Below are 23237 nucleotides of genomic sequence, written 5' to 3' on the forward strand. Positions count from 1 at the left end.
CATTCCTAAAGGAAATATTGTATAGTTGAACAGACTTTTGAAAATCCCATTAATCTTTAATATTCACTGTTAGGCCTCCTACTTAGTGTGGGCAGTCAGTGTCTGTGATACCTAACATAGTTCACAAAAAGTGCTCAGCTTATTTGGATCTTCAAGGAATTTCTGGGAATGAAACAAGTAACAGCAATTGATCTGTCAGCCCAAACTAACTAGCTGGTAGAAGTGCTTACAAATAGTCACCCAAGCAGACGCCGTTCACCAGTGTCCTCATGTTTATGAATTAAAGAAAGGCCAGACTTCCATGCAGAAGCGAAGTCAAGAATGATTTTTCTTGGGCTGGTCTTTTGATAAAGTACTTTCAAAATACCTGAGTTCAGTCTCCAGAAACCACTGAAAGATAACATGGTGGTGTTATTATACCAGCACTGGAAAGGCAGAGAGACAGGAGGATCCTCAGGGCTTACTGACCAACCAACCTATTGTACTAGACAAGGTCCAGTATCTGTTTCTCAAAATAGTGGTAGATGATTTTTGAAGAATGATATTGATGGCTGTCCTCTGACCACCATGGGCATTCATTTACTTACAAATAGAAGAAAATAATTTTCTTTTATACAGAAGAATATAGGTAATTCTATATTCATAGTCTATGAAGTAGAACTCAATCAAGATCTAGATGATGGCATTTATACTGAACAGATAAGCTGTAAATGAGTTTTTAAAGCACGTTTCTGTTAGTGTGTTAAAAATTAGACTTTATACAGTTAGGAATGTGTGGGAAAGGTATAACTAAAGCCTTTAGTTATAAACAATGGATATGGCCAATTTTATACAATAGCCTTAACACATGGTACTTAGATTATAACTAACTTTTGGCACTAACATACTAAAGAATTAAGCCAGAGGATTAATAGTAAGTGGTATGATGACTTTGGTTACCTTATGAGAAATGAAGGTTCTTATAACTAAGACTCATGGTAATAACTGGTTATTGGTAGTTGTTGGGCTACTTGATAAGACAGTTTTCTTAAGAACATTGGTGCAAACTCCAGATGAGTTATAGCACTGGTTTGCTGTCTCTGTCGCTCTCTCTTTAACAAAGGAAATACAAGACTGAAATACTGACTGGTTTTTTTTTTTTTAAACCAAGTTTCTTTCTCTAGGGTAGGACTCAACTTGTAACCTCTAAATCAACTCACATCTTCCTGATAGTAGCTCAAAGCCTTCCACAGTATAGGTCTACTTGTTAGACACTGCCCCCAGGTTTGTGAGAGTCAAATTAGAGGGGAAACTTTGAAAAATATAAGCCATTGGGCTAGGCATGGTGGCATACACCTTTAATCCCAAAACTCAGGAGGCAGAGGCAGGTAGATATCTGGAGTTTAAGGCCAGCCTGGTCTCCCCAGTGAGCTTGTAGGCCAGGCAGTGCTACACAGTAAGACCCTGTCTCCAGAACTAAAATTAAAACACATGTATGTATAAAATTATGCAGGAAATGAGATGGTTAATTCTTGACATAGAAGGACTGGGAGATCAGTGATTCACATCCCCAGTTATGTCTGTGAGGTAGGGGGAGACAACCTCCTGGACTAGGAATCTCACAGAATAAAAGTGGAGAGTTGCGGGTGGTTTACAAGCACAGGCTTCCTTTTCCTTTCTAGACTTCCATGAGGTAAGCTGCCCTACCACTCCCTGCATGATGGCCTGGAGTACTGAAAGCAAAATACGTCCTACCTCCTCAAGGTTTGTGTCGGACGTTCTGCCACAGCCCTGGAGAGTCTGATTTACTTAGTAAGGGAAAATAGTTTTAATTCGTTGATACAAAAAAAAAAAAAAGATTGCAAAGGAGGAATTTAAAGGCTTTCTAGCATTAATACTAATGAGTCTGTCTCTTTTATAAAGCATGAGTGCTTTCCCAAAGAATCACCCCTTTATTTAAAAGGTTATTGTAAAAACAGTGGGAGAAAAAGAATTATAACGGAGTTTCTGGTTTGCAATGACAGCTAATTTTTCTGAATAATTTCAACAATAAAAGATTTAGTAGTTACAAACATGAAACCTTGATGTTTCCGGAAAGATCTAATAATCCCACATACTTTTGATAAAGTTTTAATCTTTTTTTTTTCTTCTTACCAACATGGCTATCAGCAGTGTACTTTATAATCCCTCTCTCTCACCGCCATTGTGAGGAATGCTACACCCATTGTAGCAGCTGTGTGGGGAATGAGGCTGTTAGGAAATGCGATGACAGACTTAGAATTTCAAGTACCTTGTTGCCTTCTGCTAGGCTTCTGAAGGCACGAGCATCTCTGCTGTTGGTCCTGTTGTTCACTGTACTGGCTTACAGGTACTTGTCACACAGCTATACAAGCTGACACCTTCATAATCGCTGTCTACCCCATAGAGAAAGTGAGTGCTTCTGAGACTGAAATTCAGATATTGGTGTCCCTTTAAATTACTCTTTTCTAAAGTAGTGCTTAAGACCTTGTCAGTTGTGCTGTAGTGTGACTACACATCCCTAAAAAATCACTGTACTATGTGAAATTGTGCAATAAAAATCAGTTTATGGATAAGTGAGGTTAATAGCATAACACTGAGAAACTTAATCAATGACACATTTTTAAAGGGCAAGAGTTTTACTTTTTAAAGGTAGGTTGAACAATTTCCACAAATGTTGGGAGTAGATAAATACCAAATGTTGTGAAGTAGTTGTTGAAGCTGACTGGAATTTTCGTGCAAATGGGTATGTAACTCAGGTCACAGGGGATGTTAGCAGTATGTGTTCCGAGCATTTCTTCATGGTTGAGGTCACCCATGTTACCACTACAGGCTTTGGCATTGTGTTTCTCATTGATTATGCCTGGCATTGTTCTTAAACAAATGTTACATCAAAATTGTCTCCTATAAAAGGCCTTACCTATTTTCTAACTACTGTGTGGGAAAGAGGAAAATAATAGGAGTGGAAGATGGCTTCAAAGTTTTGAGAATTTAGTAGATATAACCCCACTGCTCCCCTATCATCCTGGTCTTCTTTTAGAACCCTTCCCAGAGTGCCCCCATCATCTTTTCCTTGCCCAGAACTCCCTTATCCTCTGCTGCTTTCTCTTCCTCTTGCCTTGGCAACATCTGTAAGTTCCTATTCTACAGACTCCTTGTGCTTTATCTCACACCAAGACTGAGTGCATGTGTAGAATTATGACATGTCTGCCCCTCTTCTACCTGACAGTGCAAAATCAAGATTTTACTTAGAGACTTCAAATACTTTTATTATTTAGCAGAATTCTTGAGGATCTTTCCTTTTTATCCTTTAAAGTATAATTACACAAGAAAAATCTGGGAAAACAATGAGTTCTGCAAAATATTCTAGTGGCCTCCTATTAAGATCAAAACAGCACATGACTAGCTTCTAAACTAGTTCTGAGTGTTGTGCTTAAATAAAAATGAAAAGCTTACTTATGTTTTTAGCTGACTTTAAAAATTTGAGGACCAATGAAGCGTGAAGTGATTGAAAAGAATATTTTGTAGCACATTGTGTGGGGGAAGCCAGCTGCCTAGGGAGTGGGCCAGCTAATGCTGCCAGAATCTGGTTTAGAAAATAATACCCACAGAAATATGTGTATGAAGAAAAGACTGCTTTTAATCCTCACTTAGTTTTCATTCTCTTCTGGGTCAGTTTTTACATATGAAATGCTTACAGCTGACTTTACTGATGGATCACCTGAACACTGTCAGCTCTCTAGGTGTTTACATTTTGAAGATTGCAGCCCAAAGACTCTGGACAGTAAAATATGTGAACTCTTAAAGAAGAAAGTAAGAGAGAGAATGGTGTTTATATGTTAATTCCATGAGGCCTAAATTTAACTCTATTCCCATTGGCCTTTTACCAGGTGGAAAAAAGCTAGGACTCCACTATTAAAAATACCAAATCAGATAGTTCCAGCTGGGGTTTCCTAATCACTTAAAAGGCAAAATTCAAGGTCACTTTTAATATCTAAGTAGATAACGATCTTAGCGTTTACTTTAGATATTAAATCTGAGATTCTTTTTTTTTTTTTTTTTTTTTTTTATTCTTTTTTAATTAAAATTTCCAACTGCTCCCCGTTTCCCATTTCCCTCCCCTCCTCCCACACATTGCCCCCTCCCCCCTCTCCCCTCCCCTATCCCCACTCCTCTTCTCCTCCCCCCAGTCCATTCCCCCTCCCTCTCGCTACTGAAGAGCAGTCCAAATTCCCTGCCCTACAGGAAGACCAAGGTCCTCCCACTTCCATCCAGGCCCAGGAAGGTGAGCATCAAAACAGGCTAAGCTCCCACAAAGCCAGTTCATGTATTAGGATCGAAACCTAGTGCCATTGTCCTTGGCTTCTCATCAGCCTTCATTGTCCGCCATGTTCAGAGAGTCCAGTTTCAACCCATGCTTATTCAGTCCCAGTCCAGCTGGCCTTGGAGAGCTCCCAATAGATCAGTTCCACTGTCACTGTGGGTGGGTGCACGCCTCGTGGTCCTGATTTCCTTGCTCATGTTCTCCCTCCTTCTGCTCTTCATTTGGACCTTAAGAGCCCAGACGGTTGATCCAAATTGGGTCTCTGTCTCTCTCTCGATCCATCGCCAGATGAAAGTTCCTGTGCCATTCTCCTTGGCCTCTCGTCAGCTCTCATTGTCCGCCACATTCCGAGAGTCCGGTTTTATCCCATGTTTTTTTCAGTAGCAGGCCAGCTGACCTTGGTGAGCTCCCAATAGATCGGCCCCACTGTCTCAGTGGTTGGGTGCACCCCTCATGGTCCTGACTTCCTTGTTCATGTTCTCTCTCCTTCTGCTCCTCATTATAACCTTGGGAGCTCAGTCTGGTGCTCCAGTGTGGGTCTCTGGCTCTATCTCCATCCATCGCTAGATGAAGGTTCTATGGCGATATGCAAGATATTCATCAGTAAGATTATAGGATAGGTTCATTTCAGGTTCCCTATCCTCAGGTGCCCCAATGAACTAACTGGGGACATTGCCCTGGGCATCTGGTAGCCATTCCAAGTTCAAGTCTCTTGTCACCCCTTAGGTGGCTCCCTTACCTAAGGTATGAGTTTCCCTGCTCCCCTATCCAACCTTTCTTTATCCCCATTCAACCCGATTCCCCCAGTTCCCCTCATCCTCTCCTTCACACTTTTCTCTCCCCATCACCCCTCATCCCCATCCCACCCCACCCCCAAGATTCCAATTTTTTGCCCATCAGTCATGACTATTTCCCATAGCTGGGAGGATATCTATATGTTTTCCCTTGGGTTTACCCTCTTGTTTAGCTTCTTTAGGATCACAAATTATAGACTCAGTGGCCCCTATCCATGGCTAGAAACCAATTATGAGTGAGTACATCCCATGTTCTTCTTTTTGGGTCTGGGTTACCTCACTAAGGATCGTATTTTCTATTTCCATCCATTTGCATGCAAAATTCGAGAAGTCATTGTTTTTTACCGCAGAGTAGTACTCTAATGTGTATATATTCCACACTTTCTTCATCCATTCTTCCATTGAAGGGCATCTAGGTTGCTTCCAGGTTCTGGCTATTACAAATAATGCTGCTATGAACATAGTTGGACAAATGCTTTTGTCATATGATAGGGCATCTCTTGGGTATATTCCCAAGAGTGGTATTGCTGGGTCCAGGGGTAGGTTGATCCCAATTTTTCTGAGAAACCGCCACACTGATTTCCAAAGTGGTTGCACAAGTTTGCAGTCCCACCAGCAATGGATGAGGGTACCCCTTTCTCCACAACCTCTCCAGCAAAGGCTATCCTTGGTGTTTTTGATTTTAGCCATTCTGACAGGTGTAAGATGATATCTCAAAGTTGTTTTGATTTGCATTTCTCTGATCGCTAAGGAGGTTGAGCATGACCTTAAGTATCTTTTGGCCATTTTAACTTCTTCTGTTGAGAATTCTCTGTTCAGTTCAGTGCCCCATTTTTTAATTGGGTTAATTATCCTTTTAAAGTCTAGTTTCTTGAGTTCTTTATATATTTTGGAGATCAGACCTTTGTCTGTTGCGGGGTTGGTGAAGATCTTCTCCCAGTCAGTAGGCTGCCTTTTTGTCTTAATGACAGTGTCCTTTGCTTTACAGAAGCTTCTCAGTTTCAGGAGGTCCCATTTATTCAATGTTGTCCTTAATGTCTGTGCTGCTGGGGTTATACATAGGAAGCGATCTCCAGTGCCCATATGTTGTAGGGTACTTCCCATTTTCTCTTCTATCAGGTTCAGTGTGTTCAGATTGATATTGAGGTCTTTGATCCATTTGGACTTGAGTTTTGTGCATGGTGATAGATATGGGTCTATTTTCATTCTTCTACAGGTTGACATCCAATTGTGCCAGCACCATTTGTTGAAGATGCTTTCTTTCTTCCATTGTATACTTTTAGCTCCTTTATCAAAAATCAGTTGTTCATAGGTTTGTGGGTTAAAATCCGGGTCTTCTATACGATTCCATTGGTCGACTTCTCTGTTTTTATGCCAGTACCACGCTGTTTTCATTACTGTAGCTCTGTAATAGAGTTTGAAGTCAGGGATGGTAATGCCTCCAGAAGTTCCTTTATTGTATAAGATTGTTTTGGCTATCCTGGGTTTTTTGTTTCTCCATATAAAGTTGATTATTGTCCTTTCAAGATCTGTGAAGAATTTTGATGGGATTTTAATGGGGATTGCATTGAATCTATAAATTGCCCTTGGTAGAATTGCCATTTTTACTATGTTGATTCTCCCAATCCAAGAGCAAGGGAGATCCTTCCATTTTCTGGTATCCTCTTCAATTTCTTTCTTCAATGCCTTAAAGTTTTTGTCAAATAGATCTTTCACTTCCTTGGTTAGAGTTACCCCAAGATATTTTATGCTGTTTGTGGCTATCGTGAAAGGTGATGATTCTCTTATTTCTCTCTCTGCTTCCAGATCCTTTGTGTATAAGAGGGCGACTGATTTTTTGGAGTTGATCTTGTATCCTGCCACATTACTAAAGGCGTTTATCAGCTGTAGGAGTTCTTTGGAGGAGTTTTTGGGGTCGCTCATGTACACTATCATATCATCTGCAAATAATGCAAGTTTAACTTCTTCCTTTCCAATTTGAATCCCCTTTATCCCCTTATGTTGTCTTATTGCTATTGCTAAAACTTCGAGAACTATATTGAAGAGGTATGGAGAGAGTGGACAGCCTTGGCGTGTTCCTGATTTTAGTGGGATGGCTTTAAGTTTCTCTCCATTTAATTTGATATTAGCTGTCGGCTTGCTGTATATAGCTTTAATTATATTTAGGTATGACCCTTGTATCCCTAATCTCTCCAAGACTTTTATCATAAAGGGATGTTGAATTTTGTCAAATGCTTTTTCAGCATCTAATGAAACGATCATATGGTTTTTTTCTTTCAGTTTATTTATATGATGGATTACATTGATAGATTTGCGTATGTTAAACCAGCCCTGCATCTCTGGTATGAAGCCTACTTGATCATAATGGATAATTTTTCTAATGTGTTCTTGGATTCGGTTTGCCAGAATTTTGTTGAGGATTTTTGCGTCGATGTTCATGAGTGAGATTGGCCTGTAATTCTCTTTCTTGGTTGGGTCTTTGTGTGGTTTTGGTATCAGAGTTACTGTAGCTTCATAAAAGGAATTTGGCAATGACTCTTCTGTTTCTATATTGTGAAATACATTAAGGAGAATAGGTATTAGGTCTTCTTGGAAGTTCTGGTAGAATTCTGCATTGAAACCATCTGGTCCTGGACTTTTTTTGGAAGGGAGGTTTTTGATAACAGCTTCTAATTCTTCACGACTAACCGGTCTATTTAGGTTGTTCACCTGGTCCTGGTTTAACTTTGGTAAATGGTATTTATCTAAAAAAGCGTCCATTTCTTTTACATTTTCCAGTTTTGTGGCATACAGGCCTTTGTAGTAAGATCTAATGATTCTCTGAATTTCCTCTGTGTCTGTGGTTATGTCTCCCTTTTCATTTCTGATCTTATTAATTTGCAAATTCTCTCTCTGCCGTTTGATTAGTTTGGATAGGGGTTTATCAATCTTGTTGATTTTCTCCAGGAACCAGCTTTTTGATTCATTGATTCTTTCAATTGTTTTCTGTGTCTCTATTTTGTTGATTTCAGCCCTCAGTTTGATTATTTCCAGTCTTCTACCCCTTCTAGGTGAGTCTGCTTCTTTTTTTTCTAGAGCTTTCAGGTGGGCTGTTAAGTCTCCAATGTGTGCTTTCTCTGTTTTCTTTAAGTGGGCAGTTAGTGCTATGAACTTTCCTCTCAGAACTGCTTTCATAGTGTCCCATAGGTTTGAGTATGTTGTTTCTTTATTTTCATTGTCTTCAAGGAAGAGTTTAATTTCTTTCTTTATTTCTTCCTTAATCCAGGAATGGTTCAGTAGTTGACTATTCAGTTTCCATGAGTTTGTAGGCTTTCTGGGGGTAGCATTGTTGCAGAATTCTAGCTTTAATCCATGGTGATCTGATAAGATACAGGTGGTTATTAATATTTTTTTATAACTGTGGATGTTTGCTTTGTTACCGAGTATGTGGTCGATTTTTGAGAAGGTTCCATGAGCTGCAGAGAAGAAGGTATATTCTTTCCTATTTGGGTGGAATATTCTATAGATGTCTGTTAAGTCCATTTGATTCATTACCTCCATTAATTCTCTTATTTCTCTGTTAGGTTTCTGTCTACTTGACCTGTCCATTGGTGAGAGAGGAGTATTAAAGTCTCCTACTATTAATGTGTGCGGTTTGATGGCTGCCTTGAGTTTTAACAATGTTTCTTTTACGTACGTGGGTGCTTTTATATTAGGGGCATAGATATTCAGGATTGAGACTTCATCCTGATGAATTGTTCCTGTTATGAGTAGAAAATGTCCCTCTCCATCTCTCCTGATTGATTTAAGTTTGAAGTCAACTTTGTTAGAAATTAGTATGGCCACCCCTGCTTGTTTCTTAGGTCCATTTACTTGATAAGCCTTATCCCAACCCTTTATTCTGAGTAGGTGCCTGTCTTTGTGGTTGAGGTGTGTTTCTTGTAAACAGCAGAATGTTGGATCCTGTTTTCGTATCCAATCTCTTAGTCTGTGCCTTTTTATAGGAGAGTTGAGTCCATTGACATTAAGTGATATTAATGACCAGTGGTTGTTAACTCCGGTCATTTTTTAAGTTGGAAATTTTGTGTGTTCCCCTTCTTTGTGTTGCGCTGGTGAAGGGTCTCTAGTTGTCTGAGATATTGTGGTCATTGTTGGACTCCTTGGTTAGTGATTTTCCTTCTATTACTTTCTGTAAGGCTGGATTTGTGGCTACGTATTGTTTAAATTTGTTTTTATCCTGGAAAATTTTGTTTTCTCCATTTATAGTGAACGAAAGCTTGGCTGGGTATAGTAGTCTGGGCTTGCATCCATGGTCTCTTAGTTTCTGCAGTACATCTATCCAGGACCTTCTGGCTTTCATGGTTTCCATAGAGAAGTCAGGTGTAAGTCTGATAGGTTTACCTTTATAAGTAACTTGGCCTTTTTCCTTTGCTGCTCTTAGTATTCTTTCTTTATTCTGTATGCTTTGTGTTTTGATTATTATATGGCGAGAGGATGTTTTTTTTTGATCCAGCCTATTCGGTGTTCTGTATGCTTCTTGAATCTTCATAGGTATATCTTTCTTTAGGTTGGGAAAGTTTTCTTCTATAATTTTATTAAATATATTTTCTGGACCGTTGAGCTGCGCTTCTTCTCCTTCTTCTATTCCTATTATTCTTAGGTTTGGTCTTTTTATTGTGTCCCATATTTCCTGAATGTTTTGTGATGAGAATTTGTTGGCCTTGCTGTTTTCTTTGATCAGCGTGTTTATTTTCTCTATGGTATCTTCAGAATCTGAGATTCTTTCTTCTATCTCTTGTATTCTGTTGGTTATGCTTGCTTCTGTAGTCTCTATTCGTTTACCTAGATTTTCCATGTCCAGCTGACCTTCTGTTTGTGTTTTCTTCTTTGCCTCCATTTCAGTTTTTAAGTCTTGAACTGTTTCCATTATCTGTTTGATTGTTTTTCCTTGGTTTCCTAGGGTATCATTCACTGATTTACTCAATTCTTCAAACTTTCTGTTATACTTCTCATCCATTTCTATAAGGGCATTTTTTACATGTTGTTTAAGGGCGTCAATCACATTCATAAAGTCAATTTTATCTACTTCTTCATGATTAAGGTGTTCATGTCCACCTGTTGGGAGGTCGCTGGGTTCTGGTGGTTTCATATAGTTTTTCAGATTGTTAGGTGAATTCTTGCATTGGCGCCTGCCCATCTCTTTCTCTGAATGCTCCCCTCTGGATCTTCTTTTACCGGATCAGGTCTCCTTGCCTACTGATGTACCTTCCCAGTGATGGCTCTCTGCAGTGCTAGTCTCCTGGTGTTATAGTGATGTCTCTCCTTGCTTGTTGCAGGCAGGCCAGTGAGACAAAGGAGGTCTCGCCTGCCTACTTGCCCTGAGGATTTGCCCCCAGCGCCAGACAGACTGAGCTGGATGGTGTTATGTGCCCAAAGAGGAAAGGGGACAGAAGGAAGAAGGGTTCTGGATGCAAGCTGGGTGGGACAAGAAGAGAGAGGCAGTATGGGGGGGTAGAGCCCCTGCAGGGAGCCCGGGGAGTATAGGGAGGGGGATGAGGGACTTCAGAGTTCCCTGTCCAGGGCTGCTTCCGCCGCCACTGGTCACAAACTCACCGCCCTGCTGTCTCTCCTGGTGCCGAGATCAGATCTCCGTGCAGGTTGGGTAGTTCGTAAACAAAGCGCCTACCTTGGTTGGTGCAGGCGGGCCAGTGAGACAAAGGAGGTCTCGCCTGCCTACTTGCCCTGAGGGTTTGCCCCCAGCGCCAGACAGACTGAGCTGGATGGTGTTATGTGCCCAAAGAGGAAAGGGGACAGAAGGAAGAAGGGTTCTGGATGCAAGCTGGGTGGGACAAGAAGAGAGAGGCAGTATGGGGGGGTAGAGCCCCTGCAGGGAGCCCGGGGAGTATAGGGAGGGGATGAGGAACTTCAGAGTTCCCTGTCCAGGGCTGCTTCCGCCGCCACTGGTCACAAACTCAAATCTGAGATTCTTGTCTATTTGCCTTATTGACTAAACTGTATTGTTAATTTTGAGCTTTTGAATTTTTTTTTCTTTGAAAAGAAACATTAACGTTTAATGTGGAGGAAAACGTATGTTCTACATTCATCTAGTTTATTGATATTTTTACCCAAAAGTTGGCTCACTAATTAGATTCAGTGCCATAGGATGCTTGAGGAGATCATTTTAATCAATCTGTTGGAAAGATCAATTTTCTTGTGACTGAATGAATAGAAAAATGAAGCAGCTGCATGAATTACACAGGGAAGTTGACACATCTAACTCCATAGGGATTTAAGACCAGAATCTTAATTGTGTGTTTGAAATGGTTGATGGTCTTTCTGTAAATGAAAATTTCTGGAAGCAGAAGATGTGATTCTTGTGCAAGATGGTGCTTCTGACCTCACTTTACATCGCCACCTGATTCTTTAGCTAAAGACTTGAGCTCTTAGCGTCTTTTTTTTTTCTTCTGAAAAATTATTTTTAATTCAGTGTCATTTAAAAGTTACAGAGTAATATATAAAGTCAAGATTTTGATTTTTTGAGGGGGGGAGGTAGGGTATTCTGGAAGCCTTTCTGTAGCAGCTGTTATTAGAGGACATCAGTTAATACAAATACAAGGCTGACCTTACAGCAGCATCTTTAAAGGACTAGAACTAATATGGATAGTAGTTTTAATGGTTGTTTTGTTTGACATGGTCTCTCTACCATATAGCCTGGAACTGTCTGACTTCAGAATCATAGCTCCCAACCTCCATTTCAGTAGTTTTTAAAAGTTAAAAATTACTATCGCTCTTTGTGCTCGTTCAACAACCTTCCTTTTACCCCAAAATTCAGGCAGTTTTGAATCTGAAAACAATTTTTTTCTTTGTATTAGTCATTGTGGTTACATGATTTACTGATAGCCTGTGAGTCACAAGTATATTCCTCATTCTCTATGAGTCACCTAACTACATACTAGTTTTGTTTATTTTCCTTCCTTTGAGATATTTCACCTAAAATAGATATTCCACTGCTTGGTAGGTATAAAATTTCTGTTTACTGCATTAACTATTATAGCTGGAAAATAGAAAATAAATAGTACTCAGAAGTCTCACTGATTCAGAACACTTAGTTAACACCTGCTCTGGTCCAGGCACTTGGCTAAGCTTGGGTCAGCAAGGGGAAAGAGATTCAGAACGGTGCAGAAACTTGTTACAGGTTCTCTGGTAAGTGTAGATGTTTATCTAAAGGTGAGACCCAAAGAAGCCAACTTTGCATTGTTATCCTTTGCTGCTCCTTGAGCAGCTGTACCTATATGCTTTGACTCTGTTGGAACAGTATCTGCTAGGGAAGAAGTGACTATGTAGTCTGTTCAGTTCAACACTGAGATTTTGGATAAGAATGTGCTTTAAAAATTAAGTCTACCTGTGAATGAGGACCAAGACCCCTTGTCTAGTTGCTTGAAGAGGCTGGGCCTAAGGAAGCCAGTCCTGCCCTGAGGACTGTGACTAGCAAAGCCCTCTGCCCAGTGCCAGCACCAAAGCAGGCTGCAGCAGTGGGGTGAGGTCACACTCATCTACTTTGGCTAGGAGCCTGTGGTCCCAACCCCACTGCCCTGTGTACCCTCCTTGGCACAGTTGGCCATTGATGCCTGCTCCTTGCTGGACAAGCCACCACCACAGAGCCCCACACAGGCATTCCCACAACCTTTACATCCCATACCTGTAGACTGGGATGCTCGTCCATTGTCCCTACCCCCTGGCAATGATGTTGTGGCCCAAGGTGAGGATGACTTTGAGGTCTGCTCTATCAACAGCTCACTAGTGGGTGCAGGGCTCCCTGCCCTGGAGGACAACCTATTTCTTCCACCCTAGGGTGGCAGCAAGCCACCCAGCTCGGCCCAGACTGCTGAGATTTTCCAGGCACTGCAGCAGAAGTGTATGCAGCAACTACAGGTCCCCACTGGCCAGCTGACCCCCTCCCCCATCCCAGGAGGTGGTGACAAGCCCGAGGTGTCACTCCAGGTACCTATCCCCCCCTCAGCCCACATGTCCACATGTGGAGCTATCTCCAGTTCCCTCAGGTAAAGAAGAGACATACAGTGGCCTAGACCTGCCTGAGTGCCTCCCTGGGAACCCTTATCCCCTCAAAGTTCAAGGACCCCGAGCCCCCTGGTGCCACCTGGCAGCTCTAGCTTACACCGGCTCTCTAGCTTACCCGGAAAGACCATGCCCACCACCCAAAGCTTTGCCTCAAACCCTAAGTGATCCAGGCTCCTGGCCTACAGGTTGGCCCATGTATCCTGATCACTGTCCACAATGGCTGGAAGGTCAACAGTACTCATTACTACCTACTGCCTGAGCACCCTCCTTACCTTCGAGAGACCCAGAGCCCTGAAGAGCCAGCCTTCATTTCTGTGCCCCTGCTGCTGCCCCGACCCAGTACCCTAATCCCCACTGCCACTGTTTGATCTATGCCTCAGGCTGCCCCAGACCCAAAGGCCAACTTCTCTACCAGTAACAGCAATCCAGAGGCTCAGCCACCAGCCCTGAAGGCCACTACTCAGCTGCCACAGAGGGGGATGGGCAAGAGGCTGCAGGGCCAGCAGACAATATCCAGATGGTGGAGCAGCTCTTGGGACTGGGTCTTCGGCCATGGGTGGAGTGCCACAAAGTACTATAGATGTTTGTTCGACTGACATTTGGAGCAAGCTGGCTGCCACCTTCTTGGTTCCTGTGGCCCCTGCCTACCACAAACACTGATAGTTGTCAGGAGAATAGTGGTCTGCCCTAAAGGAGCCACTTGAACCTGCCTGTGGAACAAGGGTGGGGAGATGCCCCATCTCAGGCCTGGAGGACCCACTACTGGACCCACTACTGCCTGTTGCTCCCAGTGGACAGAGCAGGAGACGGAGAGCCCCACCTTGCCCACCTCACTTACTCACCCAGTGCTGTTCTGCACACCTTGGTTCAGCCCTCAGTGCCCCAACCAAGAGGTGGGAAGAAGCCTTGTGAAGGCAAGACAGGAAGCTGCCTGGCAGGCCCTGTGTATGACCTCTCTCTGGGCTACTGGCTAGAATGTACCCCAGACTTTGCCCCAGAGGACTAGACTGAGGAAGCCAAGCTTGACTTGGGCAAGAAGGATGTGTTGGCTGCACAGAAGGATAGGCCAGCATCCAGCAGGCCCTCCTCAGGGCTACCCTCTTTTCCAGGGAGCCTCTGTAGGCATTTGAAGTGTTGGACAGAATGTGACTTGTGGCTTCACTGTGAACTTGCGGTCTTGACCACTCCAAGGAGCTTATACCTGAAAACACCCTGAAGTGGCTCAGAAAAAGGTGCCAGATTCTCTGCCAAGACCCAGGGTCCCGGATTGGAAGGAGAACCCAGGGATACCACTACTTTCCTGTTTGGCCCCTGCTCTTCCCTGTTGCTGTTTGATGTGTTCCCATCAGCCTCTGTTGCCAAAGTTGATGCCCCAGCTATGCATGTCTGCTTCTTACAGAGAAATAAATTCCGTTTCTATTTTATGTTATTTTCCCCCCTCCAAAAAAAGAATTAGATCTAGCTGGGTGGTGGTGGCACGTGCCTTTAATCTCAGCACTTGGGAAGCAAAGGCAGGCAGATCTCAGTGAGTTCTAGGCCAGCCTCGTCTAAAAAGTGAGTTCTAGGACAGTCAGGACTGTTACACAGAGAAACCCTGTCTCAAAAAAACCAAAAGAAAAATAATTAAATCTAGCCTAGACGAGCGGTGGTGGCACACACCTTTAATTCCAGCCTTTGGGATGCAGAGGCAGGAGGATCTCTTTGAGTTCAATACAACCAGGGCAGCACAGAGAAACTCTGTCTCAAAAAGAATTCTCGGAGGCCTGAAAAGATGGCGTAGCAGTTAAGGGAGCCAGCTATTCTTGCAAGAACTGGATTTGATTCCCAATACCTGCGTGGCAGATCATAACTATTTGTAACATCAGTTGTAGGGGATCTGACGCCCTCTTCTGGTCTCCATGAGCACTGGGCACACACATGGTATGCAGGCAAAACACCCATGTACACAGCAATGAAGATACAAATAATTTTTTAAAAAATTAAGTCTAAGGCTGGGAAGATTTCTCACTGGATAAACACCATACAAGCTTGAGGATATGAATTTGAATCACCCGTGTAAAAACTGGACACAGCACCCTACAAGTCTGTAATCCCAGCATTCCTACAGGGAGGGGAAGACAGCAGAGTCCCTGGAAGCTCTGGCTGGCTAGCCTAGCATACAAAACAAGAAAACTATAAACAAATAAATTAGAAGGCAAGGACAGACACTCTGTTATTCTCTGACCTCAAGAGCACTGTGGTAAACACAAGCATGCACAAAATTAAGTCTAAAATCTGGTGTTAGAAATTCCCCGGTAGTTTATGGCATTCATTTACCTAGCATAAATATAACTAGTTACTTATGATTTCATGCAAAGATTCTTCTGAACTCTGTGTAGGGTGGCAACATGAGGGCATCAAACTATATCAGTGCTGTTGAAGATAATAATGATTCTTGGACATTGGAAAACTCTTAAAAGATGGCCCATTCATTACTTGAGTGTTTGTCGCATAAGCCAAGTATTGCAGCTTACGGGGTCTTAAGAATGAAAGTTAACACTGAGTAGAAGTGGCACATGCCTTTAATCCCAGCACTCCAGAGGCAGAGACAGGCTGATCTCTGAATTCCATGCCAACTGTCTACAGAGTGACCTCTGTTACACAGAAAAACCCTATATTGAAAAAAAGTGCATTGTTTGCAGATGTGCTGTGAAGAAGCACCCAGGTATTTAAATTTAGTGCTAATTTTTGAGTCAATAACAAGTAACCTTTGATTTATTTGTGGCTAGCTGCATAGTGGCCAGCTAATTATTTATTATCTTAGAGACTGTTTTGGGTTTTGTTTTTGTTTTTCTTTGCTTTTTTGGTTTGTTTTTTTTTTTTTCATTTTTAAGTGATAATGCCTGCCTTATCAGTACTTGTAAAGTGGAAGTGAAATGGTGTGTGCATGTCTAAAGCACTTCACACAAGCTGGAACTTATAGGAAATGACTGAGTGATAATGGGAGCAGTGCTTTAGAGATTTGCATATTAAGATTACTTTTATGAGCTACAAAATAAAAATGTATTAAGCTTCTTCAGCATTTAACAAGATACAGATACATTCAATAAAGTACCATGGAATGCTGACATAAAATTTATAAAACATTCCATATTTTCTGCAAGTGAGAAAAAGGAGTTATGCACCAAATAGAAAACAGTGATCATAGAAGATGGGGTTGGATTAGCATTTGCATCTGGATAAGTCTGTTCTTTGGGTTTTAAAAATTACTTTTATTTGTGTGAGTGTTTTGTTTGCATGTTTGTAAATGCACAGCATGTGTGCATGATGCTTATGGAGGCCCGAGAGGGTGGTAAGTTCCTTGAACTGTGAGCCACCAGGGGAACCTGGGTCCTCTGCAAGAGCAACAACAGTTCTCTTAACTAATGAGTCATCTCTCCAGCCCAAAAAATGAGCTTTAAATTTTTTTATTTTTTAAAAAGTAGTTTAAGGGCTAGGAATGTGGCTCAGTAATAAGTAGAACATGTCCCTAGCACTAACGGTAAAACCCCAGATTCTAGTCTCAACAGAGCCAATAAATACATTAAAATCTTATGAATGAAGTGGCAGGGTAACACCTTTAATCTCAGAAGCAGGACAGTCTCTGACTTGAAGGCCATCCTGGTCTACAGAATGAGTTCCAGGGTAGCTAGGACTACACAGAGAAACCCTGTCTCAAACAAACAAAAATCATAAGACCAAATTATGCAGCTTCTGTCATTCACAGATGAGTGACAGTCTGAGCTGGAGGTTTGGTTTGATTTGATGTTTTTGGTTAGGTTACAGGGTCTCATGCTATACCCCAGACTGCCTTGTAACTCACTTTGTAATTCCGGTGTCCTTTAACTCAAATCATTCCTCCTGCCTCAGCCTCCTGAATACTAGGATGACAAACATTTGCTAGCACCCATCTTAGATGGTTACACACATACACACACACACACACACACACACACACACACAGGGTTTCTCTGTAGCTTTGGAGCCTATCCTGGAACTAGCTCTTGTAGACCAGGCTGGTCTCGAACTCACAGAGATCCGCCTGCCTCTGCCTCCCGAGTGCTGGGATTAAAGGCATGCACCACCACCACCCGGCCTTAGATGGTTCTTTATACTTCAGAAGGACAATACAGAAATATGGGTGAAGCTGGGCGGTGATAGTGCCTGCCAGAACTCAGGAGGCAGAGATAGGCGGGCAGATCCAAGGCCAGTGTGATCTACAGAGTGAGTTCTAGGATAGGCTCCAAAGCTACAGGGAAACCCTGTCTTGGAAAAAGGAGGGAGGGAGGGAGGGAGGGAGGGAGGAAGGAAAGGAAGGAAGGAAAGGGGTGCAATGAACAGAAGGGAGGAGGGTGGGAGAGTTGGCACTTGGCCCCTAGTACCCAGTAGTAAAAAAGATTAGCTGGTTTTTTCCTCCCCCAGGTTTATTTCTTCACCATATGCATGCAGTATCATCTACTTGACCAAAACTGTGTGCTGTTTAATACTTTTTCATCTAACTACTAAACAGAAATGAAAATTTGAGCAGTGACCTTTAAATTGTCTACTCCAGTAGGGACCTTTTCAAAGCATTTATGAGTTTTGTTCTGTACTTATCTCCAGGGTACAGTGTCTCATTGAGGAAGAGAAAATTCACTAATCCATCCTTCTGTCTATCCTCCTTCATTCTTATCTTCCTTTTCTTTCTTCCTTCCTGGTTCCCTTCCTGTAATCCATCCATATTTTCCTATTTTTATTTTTTTAATCTGAGATTGTGAGAAAGTATTTAGGTATTTCTAATGTTTAATTTGTGGGTAAACACTAGGCCTGCCTGACACAGTATTGTGTCTCCAGACAACATGTCACCTATGGTATTTAATGTTTCAGAAGATCCCAGTCATGAGAAGGATCTGATGCTGACACCCTCGTGTTCTGGTTCATTTAATTTATGTGTATGAGTGCATGCATGATTGTGTACCTCTTTTGTGCCTGATGCTTGCAGAAGCTAGAGGAGGGTGTCTCATCCCCGTGGACTGAAGTTATAGGCAGTTGTAAGTTAGTATGTGGGTGCTTAGACTCTAACAGGCATCCTCTGGAGGAACAGCCAGGTACTCTTAACCACTAAGCCATCTCTTCAGTCCCCTTAATTGGGATTGTTTAAGACTGTGGGACATTTAAAGTTATTTATATTTTATGTTGTGATACCAATATAATGTGATATTTGGGAACAAAATGGTTATGATTTAATAGTTATATGTTTGTGTGTCAAGTTGACAAGGGGTCACTTGTACCAGTTATTTTTTTGTCCACAAAACTTGGGATCTGCTGGAATACAGAGGTACTCAGGAAACTGAGAACTATGAGCTCAAGACTAACATGGTTTATATACACTTCCAAAACAAACCAAAATCATTATGGAAAGCTTTTATAAAATTTCAAGAATGGGGGTGGCAAGATGGCTCAGTGGTTAAGAGCACTGACTGCTCTTCCAGAGTACCCGGGTTCAATTCCCACCATCCATATGGCAGCTTGCAGTTGTCTATAACTCCAGTTCCAGAGAATCTGACATCGTTATACCAATGCGCATGAAATAAAGTTTTAAATGTGTGTGTGTGTGTGTGTGTGTATATGTATGTATGTATGTATGTATGTATGTATGTATGTATGTATGTATAGAGAATGATCATTTTTGCAATTTTATTCTATGGAAACTGTTGGTTGTTATAACTAAAGTTTGAAGTTGGTGGTTAGTAGTTCCTAGTAAAATGGCATGAAATCTGTTTTGCCTATTCCTTAAGAATGTCTTGATATCAAGATTGTACTAATTTATTTTATTTGCTGAGTGACTATTTATATGGAGAGTCAAAAGAATGGTTGAAAAATGAAAGAGGCACAGAAAACAATGCAGTTGCAGTGTGTTTCAGGCACTAATAATAAAAACAGCTGACTTAGCTCTTGAAAAGATGTGTTTAATTTACTTCCTCCATTTCTCCTGTACTAAAACTGCTCCTGGGAGTTCCTCTGCTTTCTACCGGATTATTTTTTTACTGCACATCCTCTGTAAACCTAAAGCTTTCTAGTTATCTGATAGATAAAACCCTTTTTCAAAATGTAGACATAGAGACATGTTTGTTTCAGTTGTGGAGTTGAAGCTTTCTAGTCCAATGTCTTTCTGGTGGCAGACTATGTCATGCACATTTTCTTTACATATAAGTAAGTAAAAAAGGATCATATTGATAGACTGGGGTTGAGTATAGTGGTATACATCCGTAATCTCAGATACAGAAGAATAAGACGTTTAAGGCAAGCCCAAGCTACATAGTGAATTAAAAATTGTCCTGGGCTTTGTGTGAAACTGCCTCAACCCCCCCCCCCCATTGTTTAGTAGTAATTATGTCATTGTGTTAACTCTAAGTATGCATATACACATAGAAATACATAGAAAAATCTAAGCTTTTTATTTTGTTTTGTTTTACAGGCTCTAGTAGGAAGTTTTAGAGCTAGTCCTTTGTTATAAATGAATTTTGTGTTGTTTTGAGTTTTTTCCTTGTGAATGCATTCATTTCTGCAAATAGGAGTAGATAAAGGCATAAATTTAGACGTATAGATGTATTAAAATTTAAAGAACATCTGGTATTAATGAGGAAGAAAGAAGACAGAAATGTTTGTGTTCTTTCATTAAATCTCCAGCTAGTGCCAAGCAGAGGATCTCTGCCCACATTTCATTGTTTTTCTGCGAGGAAAGTAGTGTGAAACACCCTTGTTAAGAGTAGAGATCTTTAGGGAATAGAAAGATTTCTCAGTGGTTAAGAGGACCAGGGTTCAGTTCCCACAACTATGTGATATTTACAGGTATCTGTAACTCCAGTTTCAGGGGTTCTGATGCATTTTTGACCACTTTCGGCACTAGGTATGCACATGGTACACATACATACACACAAGTGAAACACTCATACACAGATAATTTTTTAAAGACTTGTTTATTTATATATTATGTATACAGTGTTCTGCCTACATATATGCCTGCAGGCCAGAAGAAGACACCAGATCTCATTACAGATGGTTGTGAACCACCGCATTGTTGCTGGGAGTTGAACTCAGGACCTTTGGAAGAGCATTCAGTGCTCTTAACCACTGAGACGTCTGTCCAGCCTCACACAGAAGTAAATACAAAAAGGGGAGAAATTAGGCCAGCTGGGTAGTTTGGCAGGGACTTTGCAAGACTGAAAACCAGAGTTTTATCCCATGGACCCATGTGGTCAAATGAAAGAACAGATCCCCCAAGTTGTCGTCTGACTTCCACACTCATGCTATAGTATTTTCTGCAGTGTGGCTCCAGGTAAGGGAATGAGGGAAAGATGGACACAGGACGACTCTTGTGGAGAAGCATCAGCGCCCTGTAGTTCAGCATGTTTGTGTGTGGTGGTAGACAGAGGTGTTACTACTACACAGTTTAATCAAGGGAGCAGGGCTTACGAGTTGAATCGAGGAGATGGGCAGAGCTAATCTTAGTAGGAGTAGTCTCTGAAGGGGAGAAGTCTTCAAGCAGTAACTATCTAGGGGGAGTATACTGTGATGAACCTTCTCTGCAGATGGACCAGAGGAAGGCTTTGCTATTTTCTCCTGAGTATGAGGTTTTGGGCTCCTTGACATGGTATATCCATGTCAACAAACACACATTCAGGCAGGACTTAACTTACTCGGGGCTTCCTATGGGTTTGCGTGCACCACATGACGCACAAAAAGTAAGTCAGTGGTTTTTATTTTTTTGTTTGTTTTTTTTTTAAGCAATGTTACTGGGCATAGGTGACACACTATGGCAGAAGTAAGGAGATCTCAGAGTTCAAAGCCAGTTAAAGCTACATAATAAGCTCTAGCCAGCTAGGTCTGTGTAATGAAACCCTGTCTCAAAAATAGATAGATAGATAGATAGATAGATAGATAGATAGATAGATAGATAGATAGATAGATATAGATAGATCGATAGATCGATAGATAAATAGATAAATAAATAAAGTGGGCCTGGCAGGACTAGGATGTGAGTGTGATTGGAGTGCATGTTGTGAAATTCCCAAATAGTCAATAAAAAATATTGTGTTGAAAAAGGCAATATTTAACTTAAGTGGCTTTAAAGGAGACTGTCTGCTAACAGAAGGTCCAGAGTCAGAGTGAGTGAAACCAAAGCACCATGAGCTTAGGGACAATAGGAAAATTGGAGCTGTGGCTGAGGTAGGGTTGGTTAATGGCATACTGTACTGATCAGTGAGGAGAAAATGTTCCTCCTGGAGACATGTGGAACAACCAGCCCTGAATCACCTATTCAAGCATGGTTGACCCACGCATACAGATGAAGCAGCAGTTAGAAGACAGACACGCTGCCAATGTCAGGAAATGCTTTGAATGGTAAATAGAAGCCTGGTCCTTCTAATTACAAATTAGGATTTTTCTTTAGTTAGATATTCGGTGATAGCTGTGGTACAGGATACTCAAGAGAGAAGAGCTATATGTACTATTAACTGTTTTTTAAAAGGTAGTCGGTGACAGAATCCTCGACGGTACAGCCTAGGCCTTTCTGTCCCTGAGCAGATGGCCTTGTGGCTCACTGTGGCGCGCTAAGACCACACTTAGCACTTTGTGGTTTGTAGGGTATCTGATAACATCACAGCTACTGAAGACACAATTCTGCATCAGAATGAAGGCAGCTTTTCCATGAATCTTAATCATTTTCACCAAATGCATTGTCACCTTCCATCATTGAAAAATATGCAAAGCAAAAAAACAAACCTAGTTTAGTTTGCTTGGGAATCATCATTTAAAATTATGCCTTTTCTTGGTTATGTGTAAAATAACCAGAAAAAGACTAAGTGTTTAATAGACAACGTAATAAAATTCTGTTTCAGAATTTAAGTGTCTAATGTTTGTTAAAGGACAGCCCAGGAGACACAGTTATTTTATATTTGTTTTAATATTAGTGTCTCAAGCATTCCTTCAGTGTGAGTGCATGACTAGGTTATCAGTCATAATCCAGGGACAGGTGAGTGTAGAAGCTTGTAGGCAATGCAGGTGTAATTGCAACACCTCTTAGTACTTGAAAAACTTTTCAGTTGACCTTCTTATTTAATTCCATTACATAACAGTAATTGCATTTATTGAAGGCAGTGTTTCTTACTAAAGGAAATGCTGATCTCAGTGATCTCAAGAGTAAGAGGGAAAGGGCTCTTTAATAATTCAGAGCTCTTACTACTTTTTACAATTCACTTGGTCCTGTTGCCTTTCATGTCCCAAGTATCTTATAAATTGTTGCTAAACAGTGGCATTTTAAGAAAAAATCATCTCTTTAACAGAATCTCACAAGGTATTCTGTGTAATAGCTTGTTTTAAATAGGTTGAAGAGGCTGGCTTTAACATAAGTGTCTTCTGTATTGAAGAATGGTTTGACATATTCTGCTGCTTAAATACCAAATGAATTCTGACACCTCTAATAAGATTATTAAAGTTAAGGATTTTTTTTCTCTTGACAGCATCAACAAAGAAAGTATTATTGATGTGGAAGGCATTGTGAGAAAAGTAAATCAGAAAATTGGAAGCTGTACACAGCAAGATGTTGAGTTACATGTCCAGAAGGTAACTAATTTTATAATACAGTGTTGTGAGGACTGGAGATACAGCTTAGTATGCATGGTACTCTGGATTTGACCCCCAGCACCACATAAAAAGAGTAAGAGAGGAACAGATAAGATTATGTATAGATTTGAGTAATTCTTAAACTGTTTATATCAGACATGTATGTTCTTAATAATTGATGTAGGTGAGCATAGTTATATACCTTTACTCCCAACACTTGGGAGTCAGAAGTAGGGCAGAACTCTGAGTTTGAGACCAGCCTCTCCTATATAATGAGATAAAACAACAACAAATTGTAGAATTCTGAGATTATGGTCATTACTGAATCAGTTTGTGCTGGGCAACTCATTTAATAGGAGAGAACCAACTCCTGGTTTCCACTCATGTGGTATGAGCATATATGCTCATATGTGTACACACATTCATATAAATAAATGAATGAG

General features: G+C 41.2%; 1 protein-coding gene and 1 pseudogene across 1 annotated transcript in view; both read left to right on the top strand.

Moving 5' to 3' along the window:
• The window catches only part of Dars1 (aspartyl-tRNA synthetase 1), a 65780-nt gene that overhangs the window by 14763 nt on the left and 27780 nt on the right, over nucleotides 1-23237 (top strand). Inside the window, exon 5 of the mRNA XM_057770144.1 lies at nucleotides 22692-22794. Coding sequence (XP_057626127.1) covers nucleotides 22692-22794 — 103 coding nt within the window. The remainder of the gene's footprint in view (nucleotides 1-22691; nucleotides 22795-23237) is intronic.
• On the top strand, nucleotides 1668-13877 carry LOC130874490 (activated CDC42 kinase 1-like; annotated as a pseudogene).

This window comes from Chionomys nivalis, chromosome 5 (genome assembly GCF_950005125.1).
Source record: "Chionomys nivalis chromosome 5, mChiNiv1.1, whole genome shotgun sequence".
Classification (NCBI taxonomy): domain Eukaryota; kingdom Metazoa; phylum Chordata; class Mammalia; order Rodentia; family Cricetidae; genus Chionomys; species Chionomys nivalis.